Genomic DNA, 14,096 nt, shown 5'->3' with positions numbered 1-14,096 from the left:
TTCTTTTATCAGTCAACTGCACAAGTTTGAAGTCTACTTAGTTGAATAGGTTATCAACCTGGTTCACAGCGCATTTTGGAAATCTGCTTGAAGAAGATTCATCTTCTCAGTTGATTGCTAGATAGTTCACAGCAAGTCTACTGTGAGGTCAATTATGTATCTCTTCTATTTTGTGTTTTTTTTTTTTCCTTTTAACTTAAGAACCAAACATTAAATTGTATGTTATGATAAAAGAACCAAACATTAAATTGTATGTTATTGATTGCTGTTCATCATGTTGTTGATAATTTATTGTCCTACAATGGTAATGAGAAGTTTTTGTCGCGCCTTGACAGAGTCAAAAAGCGAGACATAGGTTAATGGGATGTCAACAATGTATTAGTTTGTGATTAGGTCTAGTTTATGGTGAACTACAAGTGGTAGGTCAATGATATTTGGTATGCAGTTGTATTAGCATTGGCACATCTCATTTCCATAGAGATTATTTGGCCTTGCCCCTTCAGTCATGGTCTATTGACTTTGAAACTTTTGTTTAGTTTACATGTATTAGTTTGTGATTAGGTCAGTTTATGGGGAACCATTAGTGGTAGATCAATGATATTTGGTATGCAGTTGTATAAGCATTGACATATCTCATTTCCATGGAGATTATTTGACTCTGTCCCCTTTGTCATGGTCTATTGACTTTGAAAATTTTGCTTAGTTTACATGTATTAGTTTGTGATTAGGTCAGTTTATGGGGACCATTAGTGGTAGACCAATGTTAATTAGTCCCCTTACGACAAAGTCGAAGGAGACTGTAGGTTTGCACTCTGTCCGTCTCTCTGTCTGTTTGTCTGTCTGTCTATCCATCCGTCAGTCCAGCAATTCAGTTTTCCACACTTTTTTTCTTCATGCTTGAAAATATTGATCTGATATTTGATATATAGTTTTATCATGACAAGTTACAGATCAAGTTCGGATTTTGTTCCAGTCTGATGATTTTGTCCAGAGTTATGGTCCTTTGACTTAGAAAATTCACTCAAATAATCAGTTTTCCGCACTTTTTATACGACCGCAAACAAATTTTGTGGTCGTATATTGGTATGACGTTGGCGTTGTCGTTGTCGTCCGAAGACACATTGGTTTTCGCCCTCTAACTTTAGTTTAAGTGAATGGATCTCTATGAAATTTTACCATAAGGTTCAATACCACAAAAGGAAGGTTGGGATTGATTTTGGGGGTTATGGTACCAACAGTTAAGGAATTAGGGGCCAAAAATAAGCATTTTTGTAACTTCCAGACATAACTTGTGTGTTAGTGTATGGATCTCTCTGACATTGTACCACAAGGTTCAATATTACAAAGGGAATGCTTGGATTGATTTTGGGGGTAATTGCCTCAAAATTTTAGGAATTAGGGGCCAAAAAAGGGGCAAAAACAAGCATTTTTCTAGTTTCATGACAATAACTTGTGTGTAAGTCTATGGTTCTTCTGAAATTGTACTACAAGGTTCCATATCACAAAGGGAAAGCTGGAATTGAGTTAGGGGGTAATTGCCCAAAACATTAAGGAATTAGGGGCCAAAAAGGGGCCAAAAAACACATTTTTCTAGTTTCCAGACAATAACTTGTGTTCAAGTGTATGGATCTCTCTGAAATTGTACTGCAAGGTTCCATATCACAAAGAGAATGCTTGGATTGATTTAAGGGGTAATTGCCTCAAAATTTTAGGAATTAGGGGCCAAAAAAGGGGCAGAAAACAAGCATTTTTCTAGTTTCATGACAATCTTGTGTGTAAGTCTATGGATCTTTCTGAAATTGTACTACAAGGTTCACTATCACAAAGGGAAAGCTGGAATTGAGTTAGGGTGTAATTGCCCAAAACGTTCAGGAATAAGGGGCCAAAAAACACATTTTTCTAGTTTCCAGACAATAACTTGTGTTCAAGTGTATGGATCTCTCTAAAATTGTACTGCAAGGTACCATACCACAAAGGGAAGGCTGGGATTGATTTTGGGGGTAATTGCCTCAAAATTTTAAGAATTAGGGGGCAAAAAAGGGGCAAAAAACAAGCATTTTTCTAGTTTCAGGACGATAACTTGTGTGTAAGTGTATGGATCTTTATGAAATTGTACTACAAGGTTCCATATCACAAAGGGAAAGCTGGGTTTGAGTTTGGGGGTAATTGCCCTAAATGTGTAGGAATTTGGGGCCAAAAAACAAGTATTTTTCTAGTTTCCAGACAATGACTTGTGTTCAAGTGTATGGATCTCTCTGAAATTGTACTGCAAGGTACCATACCTCAAAGGGAAGGCTGGGATTGATTTTTGGGGTGATGAATCATAAGGGGGTTCAAAAAATTGGGGGGGGGGGATTTTTTTTTCTTTAAAATTTTCCATTTTAAATTGGTTATTTCTGATTTATATATAAAAGCAAATAATAATGATATGGTTTGAATAGGTAAATTAAATTTTTTTAAGTTCTTAGACCACATTCATTCTGTGTCAGAAACCTATGCTGTGTCAAATATTTAATCACAATCCAAATGCAGTGCTGTATCAAGCTTGAATGTTGTGTCCATACTTGCCCCAACTGTTCAGGGTTCGACCTCTGCGGTCGTATCAAGCTGCGCCCAGCAGAGCATTTTATTATCATACTTGAAGATATTGATTTAATTACTGGTATATAGTTTTATCACAACAAGTACAGATCAAGTTCGAATTTTGTTCTGGTCTGATGATTTTGTGCAGAGTTATGGTCCTTGGACTTAAAAAATTCACCCTAATAATCAGTTTTCTGCCCTTTTTTTGTCATGCTTGCAGATATTGATTTGATAATTGGTATATAGTTTTATCATAACAAGTTATAGACCAAATTCAAATTTTGTTCCGGCCTGATGGTTTTGTGCAGAGTTATGGTCCTTGGACTTGAAAAATTCACTCAAATAATCAGTTTTTCGACTTTATTTTTCGTCATACTTAAAGATATTGACTTAATATTTGTTATATAGTTTACTTTGACTTTGAATTTTTTGCTTAGTTTACATGTATTAGTTTGTGATTAGATCAGTTTAAGATGACCTGCTAATGTTAAGTCAATGATATTTGGTATGCAAATTTATTGGCATTTGGAAGTATCGTTTCCATGGAGATTATATAGCCCCACCCCCCTCATCATGGTTCATTGACTTTGAAACTTTGACATAGTTTACAAGTTAATGTTTGTGTTGAGGTTTGTTTAAAGGAAACAACTTATGATAAGTCAATGGTATTTGGTATGCAGTTGCATTAGCATTGGCACATCTCATTTCCATGGAGATTGATTAGCCATGAACCTTCAGTCATGGTTCATTGACTTTGAATATTTGCATAACTTACATGTTAAAGTATTGCTATTTTAATTTCAACATTTGCACCATCAAAATTACAAAAAGGTGAGACATATCTCTGTGACAACGGTTTATTGTTTTAGTGTGGAAGGCCTACAGTTGTAGCCAGATGTAAAGCACAGAACTGTGGACTTGAAATTGGAGGGCAATCACATGTGCTTATAGCTGGAAATATCAAGGATCAAGGGTATTTAAATATTAATTTAACACCTTCCTTTCTATCTTCTCTCCTTCTATATAATAACTACTTGTCAGTACTGAATACTGGGTTTATGAGATTATAAGCAACAGTGTAACTGCAAATATACAAAACAGTTCTTGTAAACACCTGGAGTGCTACTGAGAGAATATAATTGATCATGTTGATCAGTTAGAAATAAACTGTGACTTGCAATTTGCTGAAAAGTTTAAATTCCATGTTCAGTAAATTTGACAATATTAAATAACAAACAAAAAACAACCTTCTGGCTTAGATTTTTTGCATTAAATTGAGATTGAAAAACCAGTTCTTGCTTTCAAAAACACAAAATAACTTTTATATTAACCATGAGGGAAAGGTCAACTTGATTTTGTCCATATTCACAACGTTCCTTGTAATGGGCAGATTATGTTATAATTGATCAAACCTAAGAAAACATGAATATTCAACCAATTGCTAAACATTTTTATATGCCCGTTTACGGGACGTATTATGGTATCCCTCTGTCTGTCCGTCGTCAACATGTCGGACATTAACTCAAAAATGCTTTAACCAATTTGTTTAAAACTTTGGTGAATTGTTTATATCTATTGACGTGAGCTTCCTTTCGTTTTTTATAAAATTTAGATTTTACGTTTCCGAGTTATGGGGTTTTATTCATTAAAAAAAGGGGGATTTTCCAGTTTTCAGACAATAAGTCAGGAATGCTTTCACCAACTTGCAAGAAATTGTGGTGAATTGTTTATATCTATTGAAATGAGCTCCCTTTAGGTTTTTATAAATTTTAGATTTTATGTTTCCGAGTTACAGGGTTTTATTCATAAAAAAGGGGGGATTTTCCAGTTTTCGGACAAAAACTCAAAAATGCTTTCAGCAATTCTTATGAACCTTTGGTGAATTGTTTGTATGTATTGATGTAAGCTCCCTTTAGAATTTTATAAATTTTACATTTTACATTTCTGAGTTATGGGGTTTTATTCCTTAAAAAAGGGGGGATTTTCCAGTTTTCGGACAAAAACTCAAAAATGCTTTCAGCAATTCTTATGAACCTTTGGTGAATTGTTTGTATGTATTGATGTAAGCTCCCTTTAGAATTTTATAAATTTTACATTTTACATTTCTGAGTTATGGGGTTTTATTCATTAAAAAAAGGGCTGATTTTCCAGTTTTCGGACAATAACTCAAAAATGCTGTCACCAATTCTCATGAAACTTTGGTGAATTGTTTATATCTATTGATGTAAGCTCCATTTTTATTTTCATAAATTTCTAATATGACATTGAGAATTAATTGAACTTTATTTGTTTATTGTCTGACAACAGATTTACTAAGTATTGCACAACAGCAAGAAATCTTTAATTGAACATAAATTCAATTCATATAACCAATTTCAAGTTCTCTGAATACATTTATTCAGAAACCTATAATATGTCAAATATTTAATGACAATCCAAATTCAGACCTGAATCAAGCATGAATATTGTGTCCATTTTTGCCCCAACTGTTCAGGGTTGGACCTCTGCGGGCGTATCTAGCTGCGCTCAGCGAAGCAGTTTATTCAATTTGGTGTATAAAAAATAAAATACTCTTGATTCTGGAATTGAAAATTGTTTCATTGTTCAGTAATTCATGTCAACTGTTGCACAGTCATGACATCTCTCTATGTCCACACTTCTAATGAAGTTATATATTTTGTGCAGAGTTGACACTACAGATACTGGACACATTTTAGGACGGGCCACATATAGAAATTTAGCTCCATTTCCTGAAAGAAGTCTGAAGCCTGTAAATTGTGCAGTTATGAAGTTACTACTGCATATTGCAATGTATGTTGGTGCAAATAACAATGCACAGGTAAGTAAAAATAAACAAATGATCATAAAAATATTAATTAGATTCATTTTTCTTTTGAATTTATGAAGGACAAGGTTTACTTCAGGCCATGGCAAAATATGGCCTTAAATTTCAACTTTATCAAAAAAGTTTCAAAAAAGTCATAAATTGGTTCTTAAATGAATCTTTTGGGTTAAACAAATCTCTTCATACGATATAAAAAAGAAGATGTGGTATGATTGCCAATGAGACAACTCTCCACAAGAGACCAAATGACACAGAAATTAACAACTATAGGTAACTATAGGTAACTATAGGTAACCGTACGGCCTTCAACAATGAGCAAAGCCCATACCGCACAGTCAGCTATAAAAGGCCCCGAAATGACAATGTAAAACAATTCAAACGAGAAAACTAATGGCCTAATTTATGTACAAAAAATGAACAAAAAACAAATATGTAACACATAAACAAATGACAACCACTGAACTACAGGCTCCTGACTTGGGACAGGCACTATACATACAGAATGTGGCGGGGTTCAACATGTTAGCGGGATCTCAAGGAGTACATTCTAGAATTCAAAGTATGCACAGTTTGGATATATTGTCAAAATACATTGATTTTGTGCATTTTTCATACTTAAAAGCTTGAGGAAACCCTTGGCTGCAAACTATGTTCCAAAATGTTCAGTAACCAAAAGTTGCCAATGATGATATTGAATCCCTAGACACAAACATTTTCTAGATCAGGGGCGGTGGCCAAAGTAAATTGTGCTAAAAACTGTCAAGGATTAAAATTTTTACCAAAACTGGTGTTACAACACATATAATGCATAAATATGAAGTCATTACTTCATCATTTATAATGTGATGTGCAAAAAAAAAATTATTTTGTATTAACCCTTATGCCAAAACATTTCCAGTTTACCGTGACTCGTGCTTCATAATAGCTGACGATGAATCTACATACCTCTTTTATATTTCCCCCTTGAAAACAAAGCTAACACAAGTTATCTTTTTTTATTTGTTGCCTGGATGAAAGTGTAAACATGGAGGATCAGTTTGTTAAAAACTGTGTCGAAATCAACTAATATTTACAGATATTACTGGAATTTGAAGTAAAAGAACATTTTTTCTTAAGAATTCAGAAGAATTTAAGCCAGACTAAAATTGAGAATGGAAATGGGGAATGTGTCAAAGAGACAACAACCCGACCATAGACCAGACAACAGCAATAGTATACTATTTTTACACAAAATGCTGTTTTATGCACAGAAACATTTGAAACGGACATCTTTCAGTGTCAGCTGCAGGAACTTACAACCTCATAAAAAAATTTCAAACTTTTGTGTTAAAAATTTGCGATTTTTGGTCTTAAAGACAAAATTCGTTTGATGTTTTATAACACAATATGTTGACTGCTGTACCCCTAATTTTAACATTTTTACCTATTACACATTGTTGTCAATATAACCGAATTTTATGTGACTGTCATACAAGTGAGAGGTTTAGCTAGTTATAAAACCAGGTTTGATCCACCATTTTCTACATAAGGAAATGCCTGTACCAAGTCAGGAATATGACAGTTGTTTCCCATTCGTTTGATATGTTTGAGCTTTTGATTTTGCCATTTGATAAGGGACTTTCCTATTAGAATTTTCCTTGGAGTTCCGTATTTTTGTTATTTTACTTTTTATATTATGATTATATGTATGTTAATGCCGAAAAATAAGCAGATTAAAACATAAACAATGTCCATGGTGATAGTGAGTAGAATAAAGACATAAATAACTACAGATTTTTTATTGATTTTTTATTTGAAGTTCTCCCACTTGTTTCACAATATCCAGGAAAGTTATCTCCTCGGAATAACTTCTGTCAGGGTGGCTATTGGTGAAAGGGTTAATAGTACTATCACAACTATTTCTATGTGAAATTTGTAGTATTTTGGACAGATTAATAAGTAAAAATATCCTAGGGCCAATTTTAATCTTTTATAAACTTACTCCTTTGAAGATGCAAGTGTGCAAACTGTAAATATTGAAAATTAATTATTTTACAGGCCATTTGTAGATCAATTAAGCCAGATATAGAGGAGACTGATGTACCTTCATATTTACTGAGTCATATACAGAAAGATCTGAGGTCAATATCTACAGCTCTTGGGAAGAGTGTGGAGAATGTACTTATTCTGATTCACTTTTTATTAGCAGAAATAATGAACAGTCGCACACAATCTAGAATTGGTAAATTTTTTTTTCATTAAGAAAATTGTAAAATATTAGTACTAGACATGCAGAAAGTTTGTACAACTAAGTTAAATTATGAATGTTTGGACTTCAAGGGTAGGTACTTTGGAATCAAGAGCACTCGAGTCCCAATAGTGATTACTGGATTGAATTTGCTACTAGCATGTTTACAAACATAAACCCAAAGTCAGTTAATGCAATCCAATACAAGCTAAAGCCGGATTGAAACCCCCCTGTTCAGCCTGATATTTTGATACAGTCAACAATAAAAATCTTCTAGGCAATCAGAAAGCAACAACTGTCAAATATTGGAGACATTGTTATCATAATAATTACATCAGTTGTATGTTTCATTATTGTACGTTATTTTGATTGGCTAACAGCAATCTCGCGTCATTCTTCATTTCAAATTGAATTTCATGAATTGTAACATACATGATGACACACGTTTCCACAATAAAGTGCACAGGTAAATAAAAGAAAAAAATGATAGTAATAGTGTTTTCGTGATCATAGCGAAATAATGTAATTATAAGTATTGAATGCTTCTTTTAGTAATTTCATAGGGTTGTAAAAGCGTTGATCGTGCGTACATTTTTAGAATGAAGTGCTTCTGCGCTTCATACAAAATGTACTCTGGTCAACGCTTTTACACCCCAATGAATTTACAAAAAGAAGCATTCAATTCTTAATTGAAAGGCATGAAAGCTCCTTTCCTAGACTGATTAGAAAACGGTTTTATTTACATAATGAAGAGAATAGTCTGAAACTTTTGACATAACCACCTGAGCAGTACCAAGTCACCCTTTCATTGCCTTTGTTTGTAATATTTGATACAAATTCATTGTCAGCTTAAATATCAAAATCACACAAAAAGAAAATTATAAGTATTCTCCAGTGTTGCTCAAACAAAAAAATGGAAATCATAAATAAAAAGCTTAAAAGAGCTATAAGGCATATTAAGGATAGCCTTAGAGTTATATACAAATTCATAATCTTATTTTGTCAAAGGAAAACTTAAAAAAAAAAAAATATCAGAGAAGAACCATGCCAATACAAAAACACTTAACTGAGCTATAGCTCCTCTTGGGAACATGAACAGTGGTATCTGGTAATGATACAACAATTAAAATGTGTTAAGATATGCTTATTTAAAAGATAAACATTAGTGGTGCTCAAAACCAAATGTTTAAGTTTAAAAAGGAACAGTTGAAAAGCCTGTAAGTCTAAATAACAGAATGTCAAAAGTTGTTACTTAGTTTTTGTGATTTTAACATACTTTTGGTGAGTACCTAGGGAATAAGTTGAGAAGACATGGTGTTCTATTATATATTCTTCATCAAGCTATTAACTAAGGATTTTGTTTTTTTAAATGAACCATTAATCTTTCAAGCGCCTATTTTAGGTGAGAGAGCAGAAGATGAAATTTGCTTACTAAAGGATAAACGATCAAGGGAGACATGGGAAGACAACTTTAATAAAAGATACATTGCACCTATTCTTGAGGTAAGAGTTTATTTTTTAAAGTAAATTGATTTCGTCCATTTAAGGTCATTTACAATATAACAGTATTTCAGTAGTTGTGTATTTGTGAAATAGCATGCACTTTTTTCCAAAGATTTTTATTAAATTTCTAAAACAGTCCTTCAGTTCTGACTAGGTTGAATTTTTTGTTAAACGTAGTTTACCACGAAGGGTACAAACGTTACATCAACTAGATACTTAGTACGCATTTGCATTATGATATGAATTTTTTTAAACATTAATTATCCAAATAAGAGTTTTGACCTCAGATATTGCAGTTCAATAAACATGGAAATATGATTGAGAGAAAGGGATATGGTGTCCTAGGTACACATATTCTTGATTTCAAGTTTTAGGGGATCAGTCAGAATAGATTGAACCATGTAAAAGATGTTCTGGAGTTGATTTTTGAGGTTTTGATTAATGTTGAATATCTGTGTTATCCCCATTATAATTAAAATCAAAGAGCTGCAAAATGAATACTGTAAATTCAGAAATTAATGCATGCATTTATTATTGTGAATCACTGATTATGAGATCTAATTAACGTGATTGCAAAATTTTTCTGAATGAATATTACTACTGTCAGAAATAATGAAAGCAAGTTATAAATTATTATTGTGAACCTGATACAGAAGTATTTTTGCATTAATAAGAACATCTTAATAATTTTTAAATTTACAGTCAATGGAAATGTTACTTAGGTATATCTTTTACTCTCAAAACTTTGAGATTTATGGAAATACTAAGGATTTTCTACCCTAGGAATAGATAACATGAGCTGAATTTCACAAAACCATTAGGAATTTTGAGTCCTCAATACTCTTCAACTTCTTACTTTATTTGGCCTTTTTATTTTTTTTTATTCAAGCGTCACTGATGAGTCTTATGTAGACAAAACCGGTGTCAGGTGTACAAAATTTTAATCTTCAACAGGTATCTATGATGAGTTCATTTTATTTTCAACTATGTCATTGTAATATTTCTAATACAGCCACATTATAACCTGTCTTTCTATCATTTCTGTTTTTTCAGAAAAGTGAAGAAATATTGAACACTGTTAATAATAAAATTGTCAATGATAAAAGACTGGGTAAGTTTATTCCTGCAGATTCAATGTGGATTCTTTTTAGTTGTTAATTTTGTCTTTATTCACACACGAACAAGGAGCAGGGTTCAAACTCACAACCTCAGCATTGACAGTTTAGTTATCACAATAGCTTACTAATTTAAACTACTCGACCACCTATGCTTCTTTTCAGTTCACCTGGCCTAAAGGACCAGTGTGAGCTTTTGCTATCACTTGGCTTCTGTCGTCCTGTGTCATTGTCCTTTAAACTTTTACAAAAATCTTCTCCTCTGAAACTACTGGGCGAAATAAAACCAAAGTTGACCACTGTCATCCTTGGGGTATCTAAAAGTGTCTGGTGATCCAGTCATTCAACATGGATACCAAGTAAAATGCAAGGATATTGTCTTATCTTGTGTCTTTTATACGAAAAGGAAATCTGACAGGGCAGAAATGTTCAGAATGAAGAGATCTACCTACCCTTTGTTTAGGTCAAAACTGTCAGATAACTCCTTATATAAGTTATTGCCCTTAACAGACAATTTTAACCATTTCTTTTGTTTTTGCCTATTATCTTGAAAACTATAGTAGATAGAGAAAAACTTTAAAAAGCAAAAGATTATTAGCAAGACCAGATCTACAAATAAAGTAAATGGCAATAATTGTCAGGTGACTCCACTATCCTTTAAATGACAGTTTAAAAGAACTTATTTTGGATTCTTAAACACTTAACCTAACAATGCATATTTTCTCCATTTACATCAAAATTTGTGGGAATGTCAGTATATATATATAGTAAAAGCCGACAAATAGTAATAAAGAAATATGATGAGTACACATTATTAAGAATTAATTCTATCAACATCTTCAGCATATAAAAAACTTATATTGTATAGGATCTGATCCATTGCTGCAATTGTTATACGAAACTGATAAACCAGCAGAAATCCTGGGAAGTGATTACTTATCAGAAAATCCTTCTGTATGGCAGTTTAGAGAGAGAATATCAGTTGACCATTTAATGCAGACGTTTATGAAATCTCAACAAAATTGTCCAGTCCTTCAACAGTTCTTAGATGAGGCAAGTATTAACTCTTCTTCACATTAATTTATTGGTAGTTTAGATAACTTATTTATTTTGTCCAAGACTGTAGTAAATTAAAAAATAGTTCCAAATAACAAAATGTCAGAAGAAGAGACAAATCAAACTTGATCTATAAAAACCAATTTCATCAAGTGTATATACCAAAACTTAGTACATGTAACATACTGTCCCATTCAATAATTTTCATTGGAACATTTTTTGAGGATTTAGAGAAAATTATATCTTCTTGGATATTTGATCGTTTGGTTTTGACATGTACATAAGGAAGTTGGTGGGACTGAAACGTGTGTAAGTACTCATCTGTTCCCCTAACCTGTGAGAGTGGTGTTACACTATGAAAACAATTTAGTATAAAAATTGGTTTGAAAAGTCACTTATGGCACAATGAAGTACACACAGATACTGTAAAAAATGTTTAAATCCAATTCCAAATTATAGATAAACCATATTTTCCCAGATTGAGCCTAAAAGAAATTTGTATTTTGTAGAACGCATTAATTAAGTTTTTTGCTAAATATATCCTAGAAATCCATGAAAATTAGTACCCAGCAATTGATAATCTTTACCATATTCAGGTATTACAAAATTGTTTGAATGGTTTAGAGATTAAGCATCCATTATTAGGTTAAAAGTATGTACCTTAAAATTAGTTCAGCTGTAGTATGCAAAGAGAAAAATGTGCAATTTTCAAGATAATTTCTGTAAATGTCAACCTTGAAGGAGTGTGTATATGTTTCCAATCAAGTGCTTATAATGTACTTAATTTATATGTCAGGAACACTTCCTTAGAGCTTTAAGATTTGTACCTGGTATTATAAGACTACAGAAAATGTTGATACAGAAGTACAGTAGACGATTGGATAGAGCAGAGGCATTAGGAATTACAATGGATAAATTTCTCTTGGAGTTTCAGGGTAAGTGTTTAAGTGGGATTTTGTTAAATTTTTTTAAAGGAGATGAACTTTAAAAAATGTGGGTACTGGGACATTATGATTACCTTTATTTGTGATAAAATAGAAGTTCCTTCATAGTATTAGTTCCAAATGGAAGAAAAATTCTGTAATATTTTTTCAATGGAACAAATATTACAGAATTTGTTTCTTACGTAATAAAAGGTGTAGATTATTTGTTCCAACAGGAACAGATATTACAGCATTGTTTATAACAAAGTTTCCAGGGGAACTTCTGTGAGGTGGAACAAATATAGTGATATATTGACATCTTATCAAATATGGAATAGGACATATCGTTGATAAATCACGACTCAGGAAAATTGTATAAGTTGATAAATGACAAAACGGAAGCACAAAACACAATGCTTGCATCATGACCATAGGAACAATTAATGATATTGGAATTAAAGGGACCAAAAAATATGGGTCAACCAGTTTTTACACAATTAAAAAGCAAAGTAAAAAGTTCATGCAGTAATTAATATTTCCTAAATTTCATATATTTGACAGCTATTTTGATTATGATCTGGATACCTTTAATGAATAAAAAATGAATATCTGTTCTGTAATAAAGATGGGTTTAACCCTCCACATCATTTTATGAAGGGCAGTAGGAGGGGATGTCATCCTGAATTCCTGAAAAAATAGATTATTCTTTCCCAGATATCGAAATCATTAATTCCCGAGTCCTGATAGGTGTAAATCCTGAATACCTGCAAAAATAAAGCCCTAATCCTGACGTCCCGAAAAAGGTCCTTCTCCCCTCTTTTATGATTAAATAAAAGTGGAGTTTGTATTACCCAGGATATAGCTTTTGTTGGAACCCATCAACCCCAAAAATACCCCCAAAAACCCAACAGAGACATTTAGAGGTCAAAATACCCTGAACATTAAACAAGTGAATATATAAATGTACGGCAAGCTCTAACTTTCTCCAAATATAGTAATGTTACTTTTTAAAAATGTATTTTCTGCATCAGTTCCAGTCAGCAAAAAAACATTTATTTCTTATCTTTCAAAAAATCATTTATTTCTTATCTTGCAAAATATTTGTTTTATTTATTTTATATAGATACAAGATCATCTGAAATTCAATCATGTTGGAATGATTTCAAAAAAGCTTGGGAGAATATCCAACAGTCTTTGGAAGGATATGGTATGTACACACATTTAAAAGATGAATTATAATATTATTAATTCAAATCTAAAAAGTATTAAAAAAAAATGGTGGTTCACATCAACGACACAGTAAACCAACAACATAATAAAAAAGGTCCGTGCAGATACACTTGAAGTAAACAAGTGCTTCAGACGCATGCAATTTAATTATTAAGTGTTGTTTTCATTTTTTATATGCCCAGATAGTGAAAAAGGACATGTAATTCATTTTTGTTCATCTAGGATTCCCTGTGAATGGTAACTTTGTTTACCTGTCTAAAGAGAATTGTCGTAGAAGAATGGACGAGAGAACATCGATAGCTTATGTCTTACCATCTGAGAGAGACACTGGACTGTGTTCCTATGCCCTGCTGTTCTTTTTATTGGAGAAACAGAACTTGTTCTTGCAGAAATACTGTCAGCAGAGTAAAATTAAGTATGAAAATATTAATAATCCATCTTGGTTCAGATGTCTGCAACTTGATGTTTGAAGTTCATCAATATAAAACTTTTCAAAATTAACTGAAGAAACAGGGATAGTTAATTTAAAAGGTTGAGGAATAAATGTGCAATATCTTGAAAATGATTCACTGAAACTATTTATACAAAAAAACAAAAAAATAATGATTCTTAAT

The 14,096-nt window shown here is 32.3% G+C and overlaps 1 protein-coding gene across 1 annotated transcript in view; it reads left to right on the top strand.

The window, feature by feature from the left end:
• LOC127722138 (E3 ubiquitin-protein ligase rnf213-alpha-like) overlaps positions 1-14,096 on the top strand; it is a 115,453-nt gene that overhangs the window by 90,254 nt on the left and 11,103 nt on the right. Inside the window, exons 65-73 of the mRNA XM_052229015.1 lie at positions 3,453-3,556; positions 5,269-5,422; positions 7,466-7,649; positions 9,058-9,158; positions 10,212-10,269; positions 11,142-11,326; positions 12,126-12,264; positions 13,376-13,459; positions 13,705-13,897. Coding sequence (XP_052084975.1) covers positions 3,453-3,556; positions 5,269-5,422; positions 7,466-7,649; positions 9,058-9,158; positions 10,212-10,269; positions 11,142-11,326; positions 12,126-12,264; positions 13,376-13,459; positions 13,705-13,897 — 1,202 coding nt within the window. The remainder of the gene's footprint in view (positions 1-3,452; positions 3,557-5,268; positions 5,423-7,465; positions 7,650-9,057; positions 9,159-10,211; positions 10,270-11,141; positions 11,327-12,125; positions 12,265-13,375; positions 13,460-13,704; positions 13,898-14,096) is intronic.

Source organism: Mytilus californianus, unplaced genomic scaffold (genome assembly GCF_021869535.1).
Source record: "Mytilus californianus isolate M0D057914Y unplaced genomic scaffold, xbMytCali1.0.p SCAF_1, whole genome shotgun sequence".
Lineage (NCBI taxonomy): Eukaryota > Metazoa > Mollusca > Bivalvia > Mytilida > Mytilidae > Mytilus > Mytilus californianus.
This window is presented reverse-complemented; position numbering and strand designations above follow the sequence as displayed.